The following is a 24,614-nucleotide window of genomic DNA, read 5'->3' on the forward strand; positions in this document are numbered from 1 at the left end:
AAAAAAGTTGTTTTAATGTAAAACAATGTAAACTGTGAAATAATAAATTAGTATTTGCTCAGGTTTTTGTTATATGTATCATAACACACAAAAATTTGATAACTCGTAAAGTTGACATGTTAGACCAAACAAGAGATATTTTTGAGATCAGTGTATTGTAATTACACAAAACAATTCAAAGAAATGTGAAATCATTAAAACAAGAAAAACTTAAATCAAGAAGGCTCGCCAGATAAGAGCTTGAACCTCATTCTTCACAAATTTAAATCAAGTTTCTCAACAATAGCACACCGCAGTCACTAGTCTCATGTAATGTGTTTATAAGTACAGTTTGCTTATTTATGACACAGCATAATATAAGTTTATCATTTCTGTATTTAGCTGTACTTTGCATTCATCGTAACAGTTGTAGGGCCAATTGACGTAGGCACGCATTGTACTACTTGACTATAGGAAGACAAGTCTGTAACTAACTACACTTTTGTACAAATCATTTTTAGGTTGGCAGTATGGATTAGTGCACTCAACAGACACTAGATTGTACCATTGTCTCTGCTTATGGCAACTTTCTGCATTGTCATATCAGTTCACTTTGCATTCTTGAGAAGTAAAGATAACTGCGCAGCTCTCATTTCACACCAATGAATAAAAACTTCCTATAATACGATTGTTTGTGGTGTGAAGGTATGCCAGCAACTGAGATCCATAGAAAACTTTGAGCATAATATGGGTGCAACATTTTATCTCTGTGAACTGTTACCAGTGGACTGAAACATTCAAAAGTGAACAAGTGTGAAGGACAAGGAAAGAAACAGGGCGTTCAGTTATATATACCACTGATGCCAACATTCAGTAAGTCTGTGATCTTATTTTGAACAACTGATGAGTGATTTTTGATGAAGTGACAAACCAAAACAGCTACTTTACTGTAATGCCAATGAAGGTGCAATGTTTTTAAAGTGAATCATCAGTTCCGATGAAATAAGGTTGATCACTTTGAACCAGAGAGCAAATGCTAAGGTGTGGAATGGAAAGACATCTCATCTCCAACTAAAAACATGTTCAAGTGTCAACCATCTCCAGAGAAAATGATGCAACCATTTTTATGGGAGTCACAAGAATCAATTCTGGGATATTACCTCAAAAAGGAGTCAACATTAAATCGTTGACATTACAGAGATATGTTTTGCAATGAGCCGAAGTCTGCAGTTGGAAATAAATGCCATGGACTATTGTCAAGCAGTGTTCTTATTTTGGATGACAGTGCATTTTGATAATGGTGGGGTAGGGGGGGGGGGGAAAGAGGTAAGGTGAGGCAGTGGGGAAAAAAGTTTAGCAAAGGTTTAGGCCTGGAGAATTACAAGAGCACAGGTTGTGCTGGAAAGACAGTTCCCTTCTGCATAGTTCAGAGAAACTAGTGCTGAAAGTGAGTATCCAAATGGTTTGCGTAGTGGAACGGCTTTTGAAGTCATTTGTGTTGTGGTGCGCTGCATGTTTGACAACCGAATTGTCAAGTTTTTGGGTTGTCCCAGTTTAGCTTCGTGGGAATAGACAGTTGGTTACTTGTCATGCCCACATAGAATGTTAGCTGCTTTCAGACGTGGCCATGATTGTTAAAGGGTAGGAAATGCTTGTGCCTGGGCTGTGGTAGGAGGTGGCAGGTGGGTGTATGGTACATGTCTCGCATCTGCGTTGATAACAAGGGAATGACCCACAGGGTGCAGGGTTGGGTGCAGGGCTGAAATAGGGATGGACAAGGATATTCAGTAGGTTAGGTGAGTGATGGAACACTACTTGGTGAAGGGTGTGGTTGAGATTCTCAAGGCAAGGGCAGTACTGGTTGATCAGAGGAATGCTGGTCAGAGGCTGGTTAACAGATATACTAGATTCAGACAAGGAGATGACACCTAATCTGTTTATGAATGAATTGGACAGAATACTGACTGCTAATAAAAGCTCTGATTGTCTTTATAAACGGGTTAGAACACTGTTGCAGAAACAATGAAACAAACATGCCAAATTCAAACAGACACAAAATCCCCAAGATTGACAATCTTTTACAGAAGCTTGAAATTTAGTGCGGACTTCAATGCGAGATGCTTATAACAGTTTCCATAATAAAACTTTGTCTCGAAACCTGGCAGAAAATCCAAAGCGATTCTGGTCGTATGTGAAGTATGTTAGCGGCAGGAAACAATCAATGCCTTCTCTGCACGATAGCAATGGAGATACGATCGAACACAGTGCTACCAAAGCAGAGTTACTAAACACAGTCTTCCGAAATGCCTTCACAAAAGAAGACGAAGTAAATATTCCAGAATTCGAATCGAGAACAGATGCCAACATGAGTAACGTAGAAGTAAATATCCTCGGAGTAGTGAAGCAACTTAAGTCACTTAATAAAAACAAGTCTTCTGGTCCAGACTGTATACCAATTAGGTCCCTTTCAGAGTATGCTGATGCATTAGATCCATATTTAACAATCATATAAAACCGTTCGCTCGACGAAAGATCTGTACTCAAAGACTGGAAAGTTGCACAGGTCACACCAGTATTCAAGAAAGGTAGTAGGAGTAATCCACTAAATTACAGGCCCTTATCATTAACATTGATATGCAGCAGGATTTTAGAACATATATTGTGTTCGAACATAATGAATTACCTCGAAGAAAACTGTCTATTGACACACAGTTAACATGGGTTTAGAAAACATCGTTCTTGTGAAACACAACTAGCTCTTTATTCACATGAAGTGCTGAGTGCTATTGACAAGGGATTTCAGATCGATTCTGTATTTCTGGATTTCCGGAAGGCTTTTGACACTGTACCACAAAAGCAGCTCGTAGTGAAATTGCGTGCTTATGGAATGTCGTCTCAGTTATGTGACGGGATCTGTGATTTCCTGTCAGAGAGGTCACAGTTCATTGTAACTGACGGAAAGTCATCAAGTAAAACAGAAGTGATTTCTGGCGTTCCCCAAGGTAGAGTTATAGGCCCTTTGCTGTTCCTTATCTAATAAACGATTTGGGAGACAATCTGAGCAGCTGTCTTTGGTTGTCTACAGGTGACGCTGTCGTTTATCGACTAATAAAGTTATTAGAAGATCAAAACAAACTGCAAAACGATTTAAGAGAAATATCAGAATGGTGCGAAAAGTGTCAGTTGACCTTAAATAAAGAAAAGTGTGAGATCATCCACATGAGTGCTAAAAGAAACGCGTTAAACTTCGGTTAGACGTTAAATCAGTCTAATCTAAAAAGTGTAAATTTAACTAATTACCTAGGTTTTACAATTACGAGCAATTTAAATTGGAAGGAACACATAGAAAATGTTGTGGGGAAGGCTAATCAAAGACTGCGTTTTATTGGCAGGACACTTAGAAAATGTAACAGACCTACTAAGGAGACTGCCTACACTATGCTTGTCTGTCCTCTTTTATAATACTATTGCGTGGTGTGGGATCCTTACCAGATAGGACTGACTGAGTACATCAAAAAAGTTCAAACAAAGGCAGCACGTTTTGTATTATCGCAAAATATGGGAGAGAGTATCACAGAAATGATACAGGATTTGGGATGGACGTCATTAAAAGAAAGGCATTTTTCATTGCAACAGAATGTTCTCAAGAAATTCCGATCACCAACTTTCTCCTCCGAATGTGAAAATATTTTGTTGACCCCGACTTACATAGGGAGAAATGATCACCAAGATAAAAAATGGAAAATCAGAGCTTGTACGGAAAGATACAGGTGTTCATTCTTCGCGCGCACTATACGAGATTGGAATAATAGAGAATTGTGAAGATGGTTCGATAAACCCTCTGCCAGGCACTTAAATGTGATTTGCAGAGTATCCATGTAGATGACAACTTTTGCTTTCCAATGTGGGTGTGGCATCCTCAGGTAGCGAGGCTCCAAGGAAGAGATTTTATGATGTGGAGCAGGTGACAGTTGTCAAAGTGGAGGCACTGTTGGTGATTGATTCACTTTATATGAACAGAATGTATTTACGGGGTCATTTCAGAGGTGGGAATTGAATCTAGAAAGGTGGCTTGTTGAATTGAGAAGGGCTAGATGAAGCTAGTTTTGGAGTAGATGTTCAGGTTTTGGCTACCATGAGTCCAGACCATGAAAATGTAATCAATGAATTTGAACCAGGCAAGTTGTTTTAGGAATACGAAGGATTCCCCTATATGGTCCGTAAATAAATTGTCACAGGATGATGCCGTGTGAGAACTCATGACAGTACTACAGATTTATTTATAGATCTGGCCTTCGAAAATGAAATAGTTGTAGGTCAGGATGTGGTTGGCAAAGAGGATTAAGAAACAGATGGTGTATTTGGTATCATAAGGATGTTGGGGATTAAGATGACATTTTTTTTTGACAACTGTTTCTCCCTTCAAACTAATGATGTGGCGTACATTTGAGTACAGCTTGTGCTCGGGCCAATATAGTGCCTGCTATGAAGACTGTCATATGGTGATAGTAAATTTCATTGTGGAACAAAACGTTTTCAATTAAGAATATCTTAATTACATTGTAAAAAATAGTTCAACAAAAGGTAATTTTGGATGTAGTTCAGTTAAATAGTAATTGTTGTTGTTGTGGTCTTCAGTCCTGAGACTGGTTGGATGCAGCTCTCCATGCTACTCTATCTAATGCAAGCTTCTTCATCTCCCGGTACCTACTGCAACCTACATCCTTCTGAATCTGCTTAGTGTAGTCATCTCTTGGTCTCCCTCTACGATTTTTACCCTCCATGCTGCCCTCCAATACTAAATTGGTGATGCCTCAGAACATGTCCTACCAACCGATCCCTTCTTCTGGTCAAGTTATGCCACAAACTTCTCTTCTCCCCAATCCTATTCAATACTTCCTCATTAGTTATGTGATCTACCCATCTATTCTTCAGCATTCTTCTGTAGCACCACATTTTGAAAGCTTCTATTCTCTTCTTGTCCAAACTATTTATCATCCATGTTTCACTTCCATACATGGCTACACTCCATACAAATACTTTCAGAAATGACTTCCTGACACTTAAATCTATACTCGATGTTAACAAATTCCTCTTCTTCAGAAATGCTTTCCGTGCCATTGCCAATCTACATTTTATATCGTATCTACTTCGACCATCATCAGTTATTTTGCTCCCCAAATAGCAAAACTCCTTTACTACTTTAAGTGTCTCATTTCCTAATCTAATTCCCTCAGCATCACCCTACTTAATTCGACTACATTCCATTATCCTCGTTTTGCTTTTGTTGATGTTCATCTTATATCCTCCTTTCAAGACGCTGTCCATTCCGTTCAACTGCTCTTCCAAGTCCTTTGCTGTCTCTGACAGAATTACGATGTCATCAGCAAACCTCAACATTTTTATTTCTTCTCCATGGATTTTAAGACCTACTCCGAATTTTTCTTTTGTTTCCTTCACTGCTTGCTCAATATACAGACTGAATAACATCAGGGAGAGACTACAACCCTGTATTACTCCCTTTCCAACAACTGCTTTCCTTTCATGTCCCTTGACTCTTATAACTGCCATCTGGTTTCTGTACAAATTGTAAATAGCCTTTCGCTCCCTGTATTTTACCCCTGCTACCTTCAGAATTTGAAAGAGAGTATTCCAATCAACATTGTCAAAAGCTTTCTCTAAATCTACAAATGCTAGAAACGTAGGTTTGCGCTTCCTTAATCTAGCTTCTAAGTTAAGTCGTAGGGACAGTATTGCCTCACGTGTTCCAACATTTCTACGGAATCCAAACTGATCTTCCCCGAGGTCGGCTTCTTTTAGTTTTTCCATTCGTCTGTAGAGAATTCGCGTTAGTATTTTGCAGCTGTGACTTATTAAATTGATAGTTCGGTAATTTTCACATCTGTCAACACCTGCTTTCTTTGGGATTGGAATTATAATATTCTTCTTAAAGTCTGAGGGTATTTCGCCCGTCTCATACATCTTGCTCACCAGATGGTAGAGTTTTGTCAGGACTGGCTCTCCCAAGGCCGTCTGTAGTTCCAATGGAATGTTGTCTAGTCCGGGGGCCTTGTTTCGACTCAGGTCTTTCAGTGCTCTGTCAAACTCTTCACGCAGTATCGTATCTCCCATTTCATCTTCATCTACATCCTCTTCCATTTCCATAATATTGTCCTCAAGTACATCGCCCTTCTATAGACCCTCTATATACTCCTTCCACCTTTCTGCTTTCCCCTCTTTGCTTAGAACTGGGTTTCCATCTGAGCTCTTGATATTCATACAAGTGGCTCTCTTTTCTCCAAAGGTCTCTTTAATTTTCCTGTAGGCTGTATCTATCTTACCCCTAGTTGGATAAGCCTCTGCATCCTTACATTTGTCCTCCAGCCATCCATGCTTAGCCATTTTGCACTTCCTGTCGATCTCATTTTAGAGACGACTGTATTCCTTTTTGCCTTCTTCATTTACTGCATTTTTATATTTTATCCTTTCATCAATTAAATTCAATATTTCTTCTGTTACCCAAGGATTTCTACTAGCCCTCGTCTTTTTACCTACTTTCTGCTGCCTTCACTACTTCATCCCTCAAAGCTACCCATTCTTCTTCTATCGTATTTCTTTCCCCCATTCCTGTCAATTGCTCCCTTATGCCCTCCCTGAAACTCTGTACAACCTCCGGTTCTTTCAGTTTATCCAGGTCTCATCTCCTTAAATTCCCACCTTTTTGCAGTTTCTTTAGTTTTAATCTATAGGTCATAACCAATAGATTGTGGTCAGAGTCCACATTTGCCCCTGGAAATGTCTTACAATTTAAAAACTGGTTCCTAAATCTCTGTCTTACCATTATATAATCTATCTGAAACCTGTCAGTATCTCCTGGCTTCTTCCATGTATACAGCCTTCTTTTATGATTCTTGAACCAAGTGTTAGCTATGATTAAGTTATGCTCTGTGCAAAATTCTACCAGACGGCTTCCTCTTTCATTTCTTTGCCCCAGTCCATATTCACCTACTACGTTTCCTTCTCTCCCTTTTCCTACTACCGAATTCCAGTCACCCATGACTATTAAATTTTTGTCACCCTTCACTATCTGAATAATTTCTTTTATTTGATCATACATTTCTTCAATTTCTTCGTCATCTGCAGAGCTAGTTGGCATATAAACTTGTACTACTGTAGTAGGTGTGGACTTTGTATCTATCTTGGACACAATAATGCGTTCACTATGCTGTTTGTAGTAGCTTACCTGCATTCCTATTTTCCTATTCATTATTAAACCTACTCCTGCATTACCCCTTTTTGATTTTGTGTTTATAACCCTGTAGTCACCTGACCAAAAGTCTTGTTCCTCCTGCCACCGAACTTCACTAATTCCCACTATATCTAACTTTAACCTATCCATTTCCCTTTTTAAATTTTCTAACCTACCTGCCCGATTAAGGGATCTGACATTCCACACTCCGATTCATAGAACGCCAGTTTTCTTTCTCCTGATAACGACATCCTCTTGAATAGTCCCCGCCCGGAGATCCGAATGGGGGACTATTTTACCCAAGAGGACGCCATCATCATTTAATCATACAGTAAAGCTGCATGCCCTGGGGAAAAATTAAGGCTGTAGTTTCCCTTGCTTTCAGCCGTTCGCAGTACCAGCACAGCAAGGCCGTTTGGCTTATTGTTACAAGGCTAGATCAGTCAATCATCCAGACTGTTGCCTCTGCAGCTACTGAAAAGGCTGCTGCCCCTCTTTAGGAACCACACGTTTGTTTGGCCTCTCAACAGATACCCCTCCATTATGGTTGCACCCACGGTACGGCTATCTGTATCGCTGAGGCACGCAAGCCTCCCCACCAACGGCAAGGTCCATGGTTCATGGGGGAAGGATAGTAATAGTAGTCTCATTAAAAAATTATATGTGCGTTCTTTAGGTATGGTAGTGGTTGTGGTGGTGATGGTCTCCACTCCAAAGTGTGGTTTGATGCGGTTGTCCATGCTAGTCTGTCCTCTCTTCATCTCTGCATAACTACTGCAATCCATATCCAGTTGAACATGCGTACTGTATTTGGGGCTTGGTCTCCTCCTACAACTTTTATTTCCCCATACTTCTGGCCATTACTGCATTGACAATTCTTTGATGTCACAAAACTCAATGCTGCCCGCAGTGGGGCTGAGCCCTCGCCTGTGGTTGATTGGGAGGTCGTTCCAAGGCGTGGCAGGCAGCGAAAGGCGTCCCCGGAGGCTGATCAGAAAGCCTCCCCGGTGCATCTGACAAACCGGTTTCAGGCACTGTCTCTGGCTGAGCCAGATGCAGCTGCCTGCCCTGTTTCAGAGGATCATTCTCAGCCTTCAAGGTCCGGGCAATCGCAGAGGGTGGGCTTATTGGTAGTTGGGAGCTCCAATGTTAGGCGCGTAATGGGGCCCCTTAGGGATATGGCGGCTAAGGAGGGGAAGAAATCCAGTGTGCACTCAGTGTGCATTCCGGGAGGAGTCATTCCTGATGTGGAAAGGGTCCTTCCGGATGCCATGAAGAGCACAGGGTGCAGCCAGCTGCAGGTGGTGGCACATGTCGGCACTAATGACGTGTGTCGCTTTGGATCTGAGGAAATTCTCTCTGGATTCCAGCGGCTATCTGATTTGGTGAAGGCTGCCGGTCTTGCTTACGAGATGAAGGCAGAGCTCACCATCTGCAGCATCGTTGACAGAACCGACTGCGGACCTTTGGTGCAGAGCCGGGTGGAGGGTCTGAATCAGAGGCTCAGACGGTTTTGCGGCCGTATTGGCTGCAGATTCCTTGACTTGCGCCATAGGGTGGTGGGGTTTCGGGTTCCGCTGAATAGGTCAGGAGTTCACTACACTCAGCTGGCGGCTACACGGGTAGCGGAGGCTGTGTGGCGTGCACTGGGCGGTTTTTTAGGTTAGAAGGCCTCGGGAAAGTGCGGGATGGGCTGCAATGTCAAAGGGTGCTTGGCAATTACAGGACGTGCTTGGATCAAGGAACAGTCGGAATTATAGTTGTAAACTGTTGTAGTTGCGCTGGAAAAGTCCCTGAGCTTCAAGCGCTAATAGAAAGCACAGAAGCTGATATCGTTATAGGTACAGAAAGCTGGCTAAAGCCTGAAATAAGTTCTGCAGAAATTTTTACGAAGTCTCAGACGGTGTTCAGGAAAGATAGATTAGGCAGAATTGGTGGTGGAGTGTTGGTGTCTGTCAGTAGTGGTTTATCTTGTAGTGAAGTCGAAGTAGATACTCCGTGCGAATTGGTGTGGGTGGAGGTTATACTTAACAGCCGAATTAAGTTAATAATTGGCTCCTTCTACCGACCCCCAGACTCCGATGATACAGTTGCGGAACAGTTCAGAGAAAGTTTGAGTCTCGTAACAAATAAATACCCCACTCATACGGTTATAGTTGGTGGGGACTTCAACCTACCCTCGGTATGTTGGCAAAAATACTTGTTCAAAACCGGTGGTAGGCAGAAAACGTCTTCCGAGATTGTCCTAAATGCATTCTCCGAAAATTATTTAGAGCAGTTAGTCCACGAACCCACTCGAATTGTAAATGGTTGCAAAAACACACTTGACCTCTTGGCCACAAACAATCCAGAGCTGATAGAGAGCATCATGACTGATACAGGGATTAGTGATCACAAGGTCATTGTAGCTAGGCTCAATACCATTTCTTCCAAATCCATCAGAAACAAACGCAAAATAATTTTATTTAAAAAAGCGGATAAAGTGCCACTAGAAGCCTTCCTAAAAGACAATTTCCATTCCTTCCGAACTGACTATGCGAATGTAGACGAGATGTGGCTCAAATTCAAAGATATAGTAGCAACAGCAATTGAGATATTCATACCTCATAAATTGGTAAGAGATGGAACGGATCCCCCGTGGTACACAAAAAAGGTCCAAACGCTGTTGCAGAGGCAACGGAAAAAGCATGCGAAGTTCAGAAGAACGCGAAATCCTGAAGATGGGCTAAAATTTACAGACGCTTGAAATTTGGCACGTACTTCGATGCGAGATGCCTTTAATAGGTTCCACAACGAAACATTGTCTCGAAATTTGGTAGAAAATCCGAAGAAATTCTGGTCGTATGTAAAGTACACAAGCGGCAAGACGCAGTCAATACCTTCGCTGCGCAGTGCCGATGGTACTGTTATCGACGACTGTGCCGCTAAAGCGGAGTTATTGAACGCAGTTTTCCGAAATTCCTTCACCAGGGAAGACGAATGGAATATTCCAGAATTTGAAACACGAACATCTGCTAGCATGAGTTTCTTAGAAGTAGATACCTTAGGGGTTGCGAAGCAACTCAAATCGCTTGATACGGGCAAGTCTTCAGGTCCAGATTGTATACCGATTAGGTTCCTTTCAGATTACGCTGATACTATAGCTCCCTACTTAGCACTCATATACAACCGCTCGCTCACCGATAGATCTGTACCTACAGATTGGAAAATTGTGCAGGTCGCACCAGTGTTCAAGAAGGGTAGTAGGAGTAATCCATTTAACTACAGACCTATATCATTGACGTCGGTTTGCAGTAGGGTTTTGGAGCATATACTGTATTCAAACATTATGAATCACCTTGAAGGGAATGATTTATTGACACGTAATCAGCATGGCTTCAGAAAACATCGCTCTTGTGCAACGCAGCTAGCTCTTTATTCGCACGAAGTAATGGCCGCTATCGGCAGGGGATCTCAAGTTGATTCCGTATTTCTAGATTTCCGGAAAGCTTTTGACACCGTTCCTCACAAGCGACTTCTAATCAAGCTGCGGAGCTATGGGGTATCGTCTCAGTTGTGCGACTGGATTCGTGATTTCCTGTCAGGAAGGTCGCAGTTCGTAGTAATAGACGGCAAATCATCGAGTAAAACTGAAGTGATATCAGGTGTTCCCCAGGGAAGCGTCCTGGGACCTCTACTGTTCCTGATCTATATAAGTGACCTGGGTGACAATCTGAGCAGTTCTCTTAGGTTGTTCGCAGATGATGCTGTAATTTACCGTCTAGTAAGGTCATCCGAAGACCAGTATCAGCTGCAAAGCGATTTAGAAAAGATTGCTGTATGGTGTGTCAGGTGGCAGTTGACGCTAAATAACGAAAAGTGTGAGATGATCCACATGAGTTCCAAAAGAAATCCGTTGGAATTCGATTACTCGATAAATAGTACAATTCTCAAGGCTGTCAATTCAACTAAGTACCTGGGTGTTAAAATTACGAACAACTTCAGTTGGAAGGACCACATAGATAATATTGTCGGGAAGGCGAGCCAAAGGTTGCGTTTCATTGGCAGGACACTTAGAAGATGCAACAAGTCCACTAAAGAGACAGCTTACACTACACTCGTTCGTCCTCTGTTAGAATATTGCTGCGCGGTGTGGGATCCTTACCAGGTGGGATTGACGGAGGACATCGAGAGGGTGCAAAGAAGGGCAGCTCGTTTTGTATTATCGCTTTATAGGGGAGAGTGTGTGGCAGATATGATACACGAGTTGGGATGGAAGTCATTACAGCATAGACGTTTTTCGTCGCGGCGAGAGCTTTTTACGAAATTTCAGTCACCAACTTTCTCTTCCGAATGCGAAAATATTTTGTTGAGCCCAACCTACATAGGAAGGAATGTTCATCAAAATAAAATAAGAGAAATCAGAGCTCGAACAGAAAGGTTTAGGTGTTCGTTTTTCCCGCTCGCTGTTCGGGAGTGGAATAGTAGAGAGATAGTATGATTGTGGTTCGATGAACCCTCTGCCAAGCACTTAAATGTGAATTGCAGAGTAGTCATGTAGATGTAGATGAATAACATTGAGTATAAGCTACCACCTTGTCTTACTTCTCAGCTACTTCTTCCCTTTCATGTTCTTTGACTCTTATAACTGCAGTCTGGTTTCTGTACAAGTTATGATAACTTATCCTACCCTGTTCCATATCCTTGCTGCCCTCAGAATTTCAAGGACTGTAGTCCAGTCAGTGTTGTTGCATGTTCATATATTTCTTTGGAACCTAAACTGATGTTGTCTGCCCTATGTATGTATTTCTGCTCACATTTATTCGCAGTTTTAAATAATCCTAAACCTTCCCCAAAGGGTTCTGTGACATGGTGGTCGGTCAGTTGACAGACATATTCGTTGTTTCATATTTGTCAGCTACATCTGGAATTGCAAAAGCTAATTGACAGTTTACAACTGATACCACTGTTCATGTCTGTTTCTGTAATAGAGTAATGTCCATTTGCCTCCACCAGGTTTTTCAACCCAGAAGTACGAAATTTTTCTTAACATCCCAAAATCGGTGAAAATAATTTCATAATAGTGAATTGAAAATGCAAATATGTCTGTTAAGAAACGGCAATGATCAGCAAAATCATCTGGAAAATGGCTAAATTTGGCTCTTGTCATTTCAGATGTAGCTGACACATTTGCGATGACGAGCCTGACAGCCAACTGATCGATCAATAAAACACAGTCCCTTTGAGTGTGGCTGAGAATTATTTACAACTGTGAATAAATGTCACCAGAAATAAAAACATTGGGCAGACAGTATGGATGAGCTGAAACCTCCCCATGTATGCCAAGGAGTAGGTGCCCATCCTTCTGTGGCACTGGGATTCCTGGCAATGGCCATCCCGCCACGTGGACCTTGCTGAGGTTCGGTGGTGCCCGTGGGGAGAGCCCCTGATTGGAGTGGATGGCATCAGGGCGGGTGTCCCTCAGTGAAATGGGTTAAATCGAATCAAGCTGGTGGTCACTTGGCCCCAGCAGTCTGCCGGCATGTCAGAAATGATTTTGATCCTGCGATGTATGATTCCCGATTGTTCCCCTCCCTGGCAACACCTTGGGAGGACCGTAGGGTGACCAGGTCTCGAGAGGTCTCGAGAGCCGTCGTATTCGCCTTGGTACCTAGTTTGCAGCAATACTGATGAGACCTTTCAGGCAACAAAACTCCAATCATTCGTAGACCACCTTGAGGATAGGTTTGAGGAAGTGGCGGCTTTGTCTAAAATTCGGAGTGGAGCGATTTTCACCCAAGCGGCCTCCCCAGCCCAGTCATGGGTGTTGCTCACCTATGACAAGCTGGGTGATATCCCTGTGTCGATTACTCCCCATAACGGCCTCAACTTGGTCCAGGGTCTTATTTTTCATCGTGACCTGCTTTTGCAGTCGGATGAGGAGCTACATGCCAACTTGGAGTGACGGGATGTACACTTCATCCGGCGCATGCGTAGTGGTCGCAAAGATAATAGGGTTGTTAATGGTGCCTTCATCTTGGCTTTTGAGGGTGTCTCATTACCTGAAAAGGTCAAGGTGATGGTTTGCCGTTGCGATATGAAACCTTACGTCCCTCCTATGGGGTGCTTCAAGTGCTGGAGGTTTGGCCAAATGTCATCTTGCTGTAACTCCAGCACCACCTGCAGGGATTGCGGTCGTCCACTGCACCCACGCGCTCTGTGTGTACCTCCTCCCACTTATGTCGAACTGCGAAAAGCACCACTCCCCTTGCTTGCCTAACTGCCCTCTACTCCATTGGAGCGGCGGATAATGGAGATAAAATCCCTGGACAGGCTCACCTATCAAGATGCAAAGATGAAATACGAACGACTTCATCCTGTTCCAATGACTACCTCATTTTCTGTGACTGCGACTTCGTTTCCCCTGTTGGCGACAGCTGTCCCTGCATTTGTTAAACCTCCAGTGGGCCCTCAGGGCTGTCCCAACTCTTCCCCCGTGTCTGTGATGGGGAACACTGTTTCTTGTGGTTGTCCCAAGGTACCTCCTTTGGGAGACCAACCCCCGAAATTGATGAGGTTGACGGACCCCGCTCCCCAGCCAGAGGTACGCCAGCCTCCTCCGGCTTCTCTCATGCGGACAGGGTCCCTTGGAAGTCTACCTTCTAAGGCATCCTCCACTCTTCGTCTGTCCCTGACCCTCCTTCTGAGACTCCCTCCCAGGTTGCTCCTAAGGAGCAGTGTGAGGAGGAGGATGAGGAGGAGGAGGAGGGGGAGGAGGGAAAGAAGAAGAGGAAGAAGAAGAAGAAGAAGCTGGGTATGAAGGAATAGGTTCAGGTTGCCTCTGTGCCACCTGTTACTACCAGCTCTGCGTCTGAGGATGATATGCAGATTTTGGCATTCCCCAATGACCTCAATCTTGCCTCTGCCTCAGGCGCAATAGTTCTCGATTAAGGCTCTCCTTCGGTGGTGGTAGATGATCCAGTGGCATAAGCTGCCTCCTCGGTCCCTTCACACCTTTTTCGGCAGTGGACAATATCATTCTCCAGTGGAAAGTGGCGGTTTTTTCCCACCACCTTGCTGAGCTCCGACAACTTATCAGCCTTCACCCTTCACCCTTCACCCTTCCTTCTGCATTGCTCTCCAGGAAACGTGGTTTCTGGCGATGTGTACCCCCACCCTCCGTGGCTATTGGGGTTATTATAAGAATCTTCTGAGAGGGTATCTGGTGGGGTCTGTACCTTCATCCTTAACATTCTTTACAGTGAACGTGTGTGTTTCTTCAAACACCTTTAGAGGCTGTCGCTGTTAGGTTGTGGACATCACAGGCTGTTACCGTCTGCAGTGTCTATCTTCCACCGGATGGCGATGTCCTGCAGCATGTATTGGCTGCGCTGATAGCCCAACTACCACCGCCTTTTCTGTTACTGGGCAACTTTAACACCCATAACCCTCTGTGGGGTGGATTGGTGGCAACAGGCTGAGGCACTGCCAGTGAGCATGTGTTTTCTGCAGCTCGACCTTTCTCTTTTAAATAATGGTGTCCTCATGCATTTCAGTGTGGCGCATGGCCATTGACCTTTTGGTCTGCAGCCCTGGCCTACTACCACTCTCTGATCTTTCTGTCAGTGCCACAGTGTCGCTCTTCTAGGTACCTCCTCAGATGGGCTTTGAATAAGGCTGACTGGGACTCTTTTGCCTCCGTTGCCACTCTTGAGCCTCTTGCTCCCGACGCCATTGATTTGGTGGTTCACACGATAACCACCGGTATCGTTTCTACAGCGGAATCTGAAATTCCCTGTTCTTTCGAGTCCTCTCAGTGGAGGACTGTGTCTTGGTAGTCACCCGAGATCACTGAGGCAATTAGAGATCGCAGGCGGGCCCTCCAGTGGCATAAGCGGCACCCATCACAGGACCACGTCATTGCCTTCAAGTGGCTCTGTGCCTGAGCCAGACGCCTTATTCACCACCGGAAGCAGGAGTGCTGGGAAAGGTATGTCTCCACCATTGGCATCCGTACCTCTCCATTGCAAGTTTGAGCCAAGATTAGGCGACTCAATGGATATCGGACCCTCATCAGTGTACCTGGGCTTTCCCTGAATGGAGCAGTCTGTACTGACTCCGACACGACTGCAGAACTCTTAGTGGAGCAATATGCTCAGAGTTCTGCTTCTACGAATTACCCACTGGCATTCCACTCCTTGAAAGAGTGGTTGGAACGTTGGAACCTTTCATTCCATACGTGCCACCCCAAATTGTACAATGCTCCATTCATTGAGTGGGAATTCCAAAGTGCACTGATATGGCTCCTGGGCTGGATTACATCCACTATCAGATGCTCAAACACCTCTCGGTGGACTGCCAGCAAAGCCTCCTAGACCTTTTCAACCATATCTGGGTTGAGGGTGAGTTACGATCACAATGGCGGGAAACCGTTGTCATCCTTGTGTTGAAACCTGGGAAGAACCCACTGGAAGTGGACAGCTACCATCCCATTAGCCTCACCAGTGTTCCGTGCTAGTTGCTCAAATGCATGGTGAGCTAGAGGTTCAGTTGGCTACTTGAGTCTTGGGGCCTTCTCCCTCCGTCCCAGGGTGGGTTCTGTAAGGGCTGCTCTGCCACCGATAATCTGGTCTGCCTGGAGTCTGCCATCTGCACAGCATTTGTCCGCCGTCAGCATCTCGTTGCTGTCTTTTTTGACATGCGGAAGCTATACGATACAACATGGCAGCATCACTTCCTCACCACACTTCTTGGGTGGGGTCTTTGTGGCCCGCTTCCAATTTTATTCAAAATTTTCTGTAGCTTTGTTCCTTCCTCATGCAAGTTGGTCCCTGCCATAGTTCCTCCCGAGTCCAGGAGAATGGGGTCCCGCAAGGCTCTGTCTTGAGTGTCTGCCTCTTTTTAGTTGCTATCAATAGGCTAGCTGCAACTGTGGGAACGTCCGTATCGTCTTCTTTGTATGCTGATGACTTTTGCCTGTACTGTAGCTCCACTGGCACTGTGGTTGCTGAATGGCAGCTACAGGGTGCTATCTGCAGATTGCAGTCTTGGGCCATCACCCACGGCTTCCAGTTCTTGGCCCAAGACCTGTGTCATGCATTTGTGCCGGCGTTCACCCTGACCCACGGCTTTATCTAGACAGTGAACCTCTTGCCATGGTGGAGACGCATCAGTTTTTGGGCATGCTTTTTGATGCCCGGTTGACTTGGCTCCCTTATCTTCAGCAGCTTAAACTTGCTGGCACCATCTTAACGCTCTTCGTTGCTTGAGTCACACTAGCTGGGGCGCTGATCGGTCTAACCTTCTCCAACTGTATCATGCGTTGATTGTCCCCTCTCAATTATGTGATCCTGGTTTGTGGCTCGGCACTGCCTTAAGCATTGCGATTGCCTGACCCTATCCTTCACTGCGGGATCCGTCTCACAACTGGAGCTTTCCGCACGAGCCCTGTCGACAACCTACTTGTGGAGGCTGGTGTCCCTTCCTTTGCAGATCCGGCACCAATCACTGCTGGTCGCTTATGCTGTGCATATTTGTAGCTTGCCTGGGCATCCCAATTACCGTCTCGTGTTCCCTAACATGGTCGTCCATCTTTCCAAACGGCAGCCCCAGTCAGGGTGTCCGATAATGGTTCGTGTCCAGTCTCTCTCTCTGGGCTTGAGCTATCCCCTCTCCCACCTATTTTCCAGGCCCATATGTGTACATGCCTGTTGTGTATGCCCTGCCCATGCCTTCAGCTGGGTTTAGCACAAAGCCCGAAAGACTCAGTCTCTCCTGAGGACCTCTGCTGACGCTTTCTTTCCATCTTTGCCATGTTTCCTGGCTCTGGTTGAGGGGGTAATGCCCTTACTCTTGGGGCACAATCTGAACAAAGATCATTGCTGGATGGCTGCAATGTTTTCACTGCAGAGCTTGTAGCCATCTCTTGTGCCCTTGAGTATATCCGCTTGTGCTCAGGTGAGCCCTTCATTATCTGTAGTGACTCCCTGAGCAGTTTATGAGCTAACGCCCAGTGTATTCCTCGCTCTCATCTTGTGATGGCTATCCAGGAGTCCATCCACTCTTGCCCGTTGCAGCTGCTCTTTGGTTTTGTATGGACAAGAGGTTATGTCGGCATCCCGTGTAATGAACATGTTGACAGGGTGGCCAGATGGGCTATCAGTGAATAGGCCCTGCAGACTGACCCTTCAGAATGTGGTCTCCAGTCCATATTGCGGCAGAAAGTCCTTGGTACCTGGAGTGATGAATGGCGCACCCTGCCTTCACCCAACAAACTTCGGGTCATTAAGGGGACTACAGGTGTGTGGTGCTCCTCCAGTCAAGCCTCTCACAAGGACTCCATTGTTCTCTGCCGGCAATGCATTTGCCTCACCTGGCTGAAACACGGTTATTTATTCCACCGTGAGAACCCACCTCTATGTCGCTGCGGGTCAGTGTTGACAGTGGTGTGTGTGAAATCTTATGGGACTTAACTGCTATAGTCATCAGTCCCTAAGAAAACACACTACTTAACCTAAATTATCCTAAGGATGAACACACACACTCATGCCCGAGGGAGGACTCGAACCTCTGCCGGGACCAGCTGCACAGTCCACGACTGCAGCGCCCTAGACCGCTCAGCTAATCCCCCGCGGCGTTGACAATGGTCCACATCTTGTTTGACTGTCTGCTTTTAACTGTGCCCAGACTGACGATTGCGCTGCCTGATATGCTCCATGCTCTTTTAATGGCTGACGCTTCAATGACAGGCTTAGTTTTGAGTTTTATTCGAGCAGGGGCCTTTTATCGCCAAATCTGATGGTTTGTCCCTTTTTTGTGTTGCATCTGACCTTTGACCTGTGGTTTTAGGTTGGGGTTTTTAGTGCTTCTTGTTGGTTGGTTTTTCCTTTTTTGTTTCTATGGTCAGCCAACCACTGTACAAATCTGTGTGCTTTTAATTCCTTGATTTCTGGTCTTTGTCTGTCTCTTCCCTTGTTCTCTCCGTTGCTTATTTTTATTCCTTGTGGGTTTTCATGATCGTGGAAAAAGGGACCAATGGCCTTTGTAGTCTGGTACCTTCAGCTCCCACAAACCAACCAACCTACTGAGATGTGAGGTAAGCCATACATTGGAGTTTTTCACAGCCAGAATTTATGTATTTGATTTTTTGTTTTATGGTCATTAGCCTACGGTCCAAGGCATGTTTCAGCGCCAAAAATTGCACCTCATAAAGCTGGAGACTTCACCAGAGGCCGTAAAAAATTGGATAGATGTTTCAAACTTAAACAAACTTAGCAAGCCAAACTGTTTATAAATATCCATGCAGTGATTGATTCATGACATTATTAGTCCACAGCCTCAGTTGACCGAGTCATGTCAAAATGTATTGTAGAGCTTGTAGTGAGTTTTGAGGTTGGTTTCCCCCCTCCCCCCCCCCCCCCCCCCCCCCCGACCCCTTAACCCGGCACACTGTTTTGTTTCATATGTTGGTACCAGAAACAACTCATCTGTGCTTGTACAGACAACATCTGCATTGCTGTTCATGAAGATTGTAAGGTCTCCTCTCACTCAGCTGAAGTCTGATAAATATGTAGATTCATGGTGACTCCAATGTAATTTTTCTGCAGTTGACAGCAAAAGTATATAGAAATGATGAATGTACATCAGAGGATTTGTTAATATTCTTTGTGAGTACTGGCAAATTTTTTCCAGAAAAACAATAAAAATGTATAAAACCATAGCAATGGAGCAATGAGTACAATGGTTTCCTGAGACCAGTGCTACTGTTGATTTATCTACATTTCCCTGGTGACATTGTTCTTGTTTTCCATAAGCCAGGTGTTAAACTTCATTTTGCATCCAGTGTCAGTCCGTAGCTTAAATCCCATAAAACAGAAGTCATCAAAGAGTTACATCATCAGTGAAACATGGGATTCTGAATTAAACTAGTTGCCAAATCCAAAAGGACCACTCGTAAAGGTCTCTGGTGACTACTCTTGGTCCTGCGTGAAAGCACATGAAACATCTGAAAGGAAATGCTGTGACTGGAAACAAAGCTTGCACCATCCTGAAAATTAGAAGTAGAGGTAATGCATATATGAGAAGTAGACTATGCAGCTGTGCTTCATTGACTCAGGTTACATGATGATGGTATTTGGTGAGAAACTGATAATTTTTCTCCATTTCCTTTATCATCTGGAAAAGGTATTTTAGTGGGAGTGGAATCCTGGATAATATGGATGTGACAGTTCCAGTTCTGTAAGAAGTTTCAAACTTTCTTAAGGTTTTTCCGTAGCTTGCTCTTTTTATGATACATTATATACTGTGTGCCGCTAAGTATATGCTCATCACAAAAGTTGATTATTTCCCGTAAAATCTGTTGATGTTATGTAAAAACACCTAACAATAATAATACTGTTTAAATGTTTAACTTTTTAATGCATAATGATATATTTTTGGATCCCATATACAAGCCTTATTTTAAAACTAAAGTCCATTTGGCCATAAAAAAAGTAAGCTCATGAGAAGAGGTTTTTATTGACAGTAATATTTGATTACATATCTGCTTTACTTTTCCACATAATTGCTGTTCACATCTGTACACTTTCTGTGCTGTTGCACTAGCTTCTTTAACCACTCTGCATCGAAGTTGGCCATCTGGCAATTGAACCATTTGATAATGACAGTCTTGAGTTGATTGTTGAAATTGTTGCCCAAACTGGCACTTTTTCAAATGCAAAAATGTGTAGACATGTAACACAGTAAGGAAACAACATAATCTAAAGAGAGATGAATGGCCAGTCATTATAGCTAAGATATGGGCCAAAAAGGTGGAAATCCACTGATATAAGCAGTCTTCATAAAGGGCACATTGTCGTAGCACTGCAGCTGGAAATGAGAATCTCTGATATAGTGAAGCTGGTTGTCTGTTGGCATACTACTGTCATGAGCACCTATGGGAAGCAGTTAAAGGATGGTGAAATAACGAGTAGGCCATATAGTATTGGACAATTACATCTCTTCACAAAACGTAAATGTTGGAGGATCCCCCACTGTGTAATCCAGGATAGGCAGATTTGATGACAGAGTACAATGCTGGTATAGGCCCAAGTGTTCTGGAGCACATCGTTCAAAAGCCATTGTTGAACTTGGAGCTCCACATCACACAAACCCCAGTGTTTCTACGAAGACCCAACAACATCATCAGTTATGATTGCAGTGGGCACAACATCACTGAGTTTTCACCTTGTTTTTTCTATCAAATGAATCGCATTTCTTGTTACACCAGATCAATGATTGGGTCCTTATATGTTTTATCCAGGCAAATGGCTGCACAAATCATGCACCATGCCACAGATGCTGGCTGGTGAGGGCAGAATTATGTTATGGGGTACACTGATTTGGGCTTCCATGGGATCTGTTGTGGTAATTGAAGACATCATGACAGCAGTGTACTAAATGAACATTATTGCAGACCACCTGCATTGCTTCGTACTTGAAGTGTGTCTCTATAGTAATGACATCTTTCGTCAAGATAACTCTCCATATTGCAAGGTCAGAATCATGCTGCAGTGGTTTGAGGGGCCATTATACTGAAGTTTTACTTATGTCTTGGGCAGAAAATATGCCTGATCTGTACCTATGGAACATATATCGGGTGCCAGCTGCGTGTGCGTAAACCACCATCCCGTAACTCGCGGAAATAGCTTGACTCTTGCATAGACACCTGATACTACATACTTCTGGAATACTGTCAAGGACTTGTAGAATCCATGCCAAGCAGACTCTCTGTTTTACTGTATTTCAAAAGTAGAACACAACACTATTAGACAGGTGGTCAAAATGTTTTGGCTCATCAGTGCATGTCAGCTGTAATTGTTGGCCAATGTTCCTTAAAATCAGCCAGAACGATGTCCTTTTTATACAAAAAAATGGTAGCCATCATTTTTTGATTGGATAGCGGATATTGCTTAAACTTTTGTGGTTTGGGTGAACTTGAATGGTCCCACTGCATTGACTGTTGTTTTGATTCTGCATTGATGTATGATACCCGTATCTTGTCAACCGTAAGAATGTGCGGAAACAAATTATCTTCATTTGTCTATAGCACTCTGAAAACTATTGTGCAGTATGCATTCTTTGCTCTTTTTGCTGATCACTGAGTATTATTGGAACACACCTTGTACACAGTTTGTGGTATCTAAGCTGTACAGTGACAGTCCTGTAAACTGAGGTTCAAGCAACATTTTGGAATTCATTAGCTAGATCACTAATCATCAATCACCAATCGCTTCAAAGTTTTTGGTTCACTTGATCAATGATGTCATTGATCGAAATAGAGGTCCTGCTAGTCTGCTGTACATTTTGAACATTTGTGTGCCCATTTTAAAATTTTCGACAGCACTTTGAAATTTGTTCGTCACTCATTATTTCAGGTCCATACACTAGGCATAATTCTCAATGGATTTCAGATCTTTGTGCCAGCAAAAATCAATCCCTTCATGCACTTCGCAAATTTTGGGATCTACGATTGTCTCAGCCATTGCGATCTGCTCTCACAGACTGCCAAAAAACTACTGAATCAAACCAATGCTGCAGCAGTTTCCTAAAGAGTTGGTGGACAGAGCTGCATGCATGAAATTTCATTTAGGCCTACCATCAGTAAAATATTGGACATTAGGCCTTAGTTTTGTAATACACTTCATATATCCCACAGTCATATGATTTACAAGTCGAACAATTAATTTTTGTCATTTGTCTGCTTAAATTTTTTGCCATAATAACATGATGATGATGATGATGATGATGATGATGATGATGATGATGAAACTTCTACAGGTGCACTTTCTACATCTACATGTGCATACATACTCTGCAAACCACTGTGAAGTGAAGGCAGAGAGTGCTTAATGAGGCGCCATATGTTAGGGTTTTTTCTTGTTTCAATTACATGTGCAGCACAGAAAGAATGATGGCAGTAATTTGTCTGCTATAATTTGTCTTAACTTGTCTTCAAGTTCCATATAGGAGTATTATGTAGGGAGCTGAAGGAAACCTCTACAGCTTTCACTTAATACTTAATTTTACACATTTTAGCTTTTCAACAGTGTTTGTATTTTATATGATGATATATGGATAAGCATAAAAATGATATTTATGGCAAAATATTTAAAATGCAACTGCAACCTCAAAATGAAGGATCAGTTCAATAGGCATCGATCACAACTGTAAAGGGATATTTCATCTGTTTCTAATATCCATAACAGCTGAAGCCATAGATGTTTTCTTTCATACTTAATGCTGTATGGGTTGTAGTGGTGAAAAGCTAAAGTGGATGAACTATAAAATCCAATTGTAAACCTGTACACAGGCACCAAAGCAATTTGTGACACATTAAAAATGTTCAGATTTGAAAACAGGTACTGGCAATGGTATTTGTATTCTCCTGCATTATCATCTAAATCAAGTCATCAATACATCATACTGAGAACAACATGATTATAAAATTATAAATTCCTTCTGTCAGATCTTTTTCAAATATTCGTGTTGCAGTTAAGTGCTTTCTTCAAGCTTTGGCATGCTTGTGGAGGAAGTTATGAAGAAAAGGAACTGTTGTCACGATATGACAACTTGAGAAAACAGTATCCTCTGTTAGATGCTACTACATCTGAAAGTGCTGCAATGGCACTTTCACGTACTTCGAGGTGGCAAGATGCTTTTGAACTACTGGATATGATTAAGGTAAGTGATCCACCATTTTATTCTGCAATATGTAAAATATAATTTGTAAATGAACATGACTGCTTAGGCATCCGCATGAGGTGCAAGGGGGGGACTTGCCCCTCTAGACTCTGGGGTACACAGCTTTTATCCCTTACAGAATTCTGATACACTTCTAAATGTAGTTTCCTGTGATTCCACCGAACCTCTCATTTAGCCATGTAGTATTACATTCTTGTAGTTCTTGTGGCATAATGTGTCTGTAAGCTGAAGAATTCATTACATGAAAAAGGACGATTTATTTTAGATTCTTGGACCCATCACTCCTCTCCCCACCCCCCAGCCACACATCCAGATTCTATAGGTGCTCATTTATGATTGACTGAACACTTGCAAGGGAGGGTAATATGAGAAACATTAAAAATGGACAAGTGACTTGAAGAAAATTATCTTCCCACCTCCCATACTCTCTTACTACATTCTTATAGGCTGGTGTCCAAAGTGCTATAATATATTGTATTGGGATCAAGTCGTGAAACAGTGGTATGTTCATTTCAACAGAAGTGGGAGGAGTGTGTGTATGCACACATACGTGTATGCACACACACACACACACACACACACACACACACACACACACACACACACACACACACACAGGTCTATAAGCTTCACATAAGAATTGTAGTAAAAACATGATTATGAGATTATGAAGGACTCTAAATGTTGTACCTACTGATTAAAAATTGTGGTAGGTTACTAACCTTAAATCTAAGTGAAAGAGTACTACAACTGAGGTAGTAGAATGTGGGCTGATCACTCTGATGTTGACACAACAAAAATTTTGTTTTGGAAAAATTTTAGTACCTCCTGAAGAGGTGAAACTCATTGTTTACTTGTTTTTTGTTTGACATAAAGAAAAACAAAGAATCTGTCAGCTGAAAAAACAGATGAATACAGGAAATGGTACATTAATTTGATATTTTTCTCTGTCAAATAATCAGTTATTTGGCAAGCTGTGTCCGCTGACAAACAATAATGTGATTTTTTGTTTTTTTCTGCTTTCATTGATGATTTGTGGTAAAAACAAATTGTCGTATACCATTCAAGAATGCTGTTGTAATGGCTCACCATGCAGCAAGTGCTCTAGTACAGCTCCCTGCACATACGACGATGGGCCCTTTTTGAACATGTAATTGCATTGCTGTTTTTAATATATTCTACACTAGTGACTTGGGCTGCCGAACTTCTTGACTCTTAGGTGATTGTACGTGCTTATTTACCACCAGATTGTATGTTGTAATGTTCTCTCTCTCGTCTGGGGAACAAATATGAAATATCATCAATTATTTAATGACATGCGTTTAAAAACCTGTGTGGTCTTTCTGGTTTCAATTGTGGACCACAAGTCCCCGTCAGTCTGTTCACTCTATTAACAAAGCATGTTGTTGTTGTGGTCTTCAGTCCTGAGACTGGTTTGATGCAGCTCTCCATGCTACTCTATCCTGTGCATGCCTCTTCATCTTCCAGTACGTACTGCAGCCTGCATCCTTCTGAATCTGCGTAATGTATTCATCTCTTGGTCTCCCTCTACGATTTTTACTCTCCATGCTGCCCTCCAATACTAAATTGGTGATCCCTTGATGCCTCAGAACATGTCCTACCAACTGATCCCTTCTTCCAGTCAAGTTGTGCCACAAACTCCTCT

The 24,614-nt window shown here is 43.1% G+C and overlaps 1 protein-coding gene across 14 annotated transcripts in view; it reads left to right on the forward strand.

Annotated features, from left to right (window-relative positions):
* The window catches only part of LOC126278044 (mitochondrial ribonuclease P catalytic subunit), a 183,368-nt gene that overhangs the window by 36,103 nt on the left and 122,651 nt on the right, over positions 1-24,614 (forward strand). For all 14 annotated transcript variants that reach the window (XR_007550639.1, XR_007550638.1, XR_007550640.1 and 11 more), the window contains exon 3: positions 22,739-22,927. Coding sequence is in view for 8 of the 14 variants with exons in the window: in XM_049977809.1 (XP_049833766.1) it covers positions 22,739-22,927 (189 nt within the window). In the remaining 6 variants the exon portion in view is untranslated. The remainder of the gene's footprint in view (positions 1-22,738; positions 22,928-24,614) is intronic.

The sequence above is a fragment of the Schistocerca gregaria genome, chromosome 6 (assembly GCF_023897955.1).
Source record: "Schistocerca gregaria isolate iqSchGreg1 chromosome 6, iqSchGreg1.2, whole genome shotgun sequence".
Lineage (NCBI taxonomy): Eukaryota > Metazoa > Arthropoda > Insecta > Orthoptera > Acrididae > Schistocerca > Schistocerca gregaria.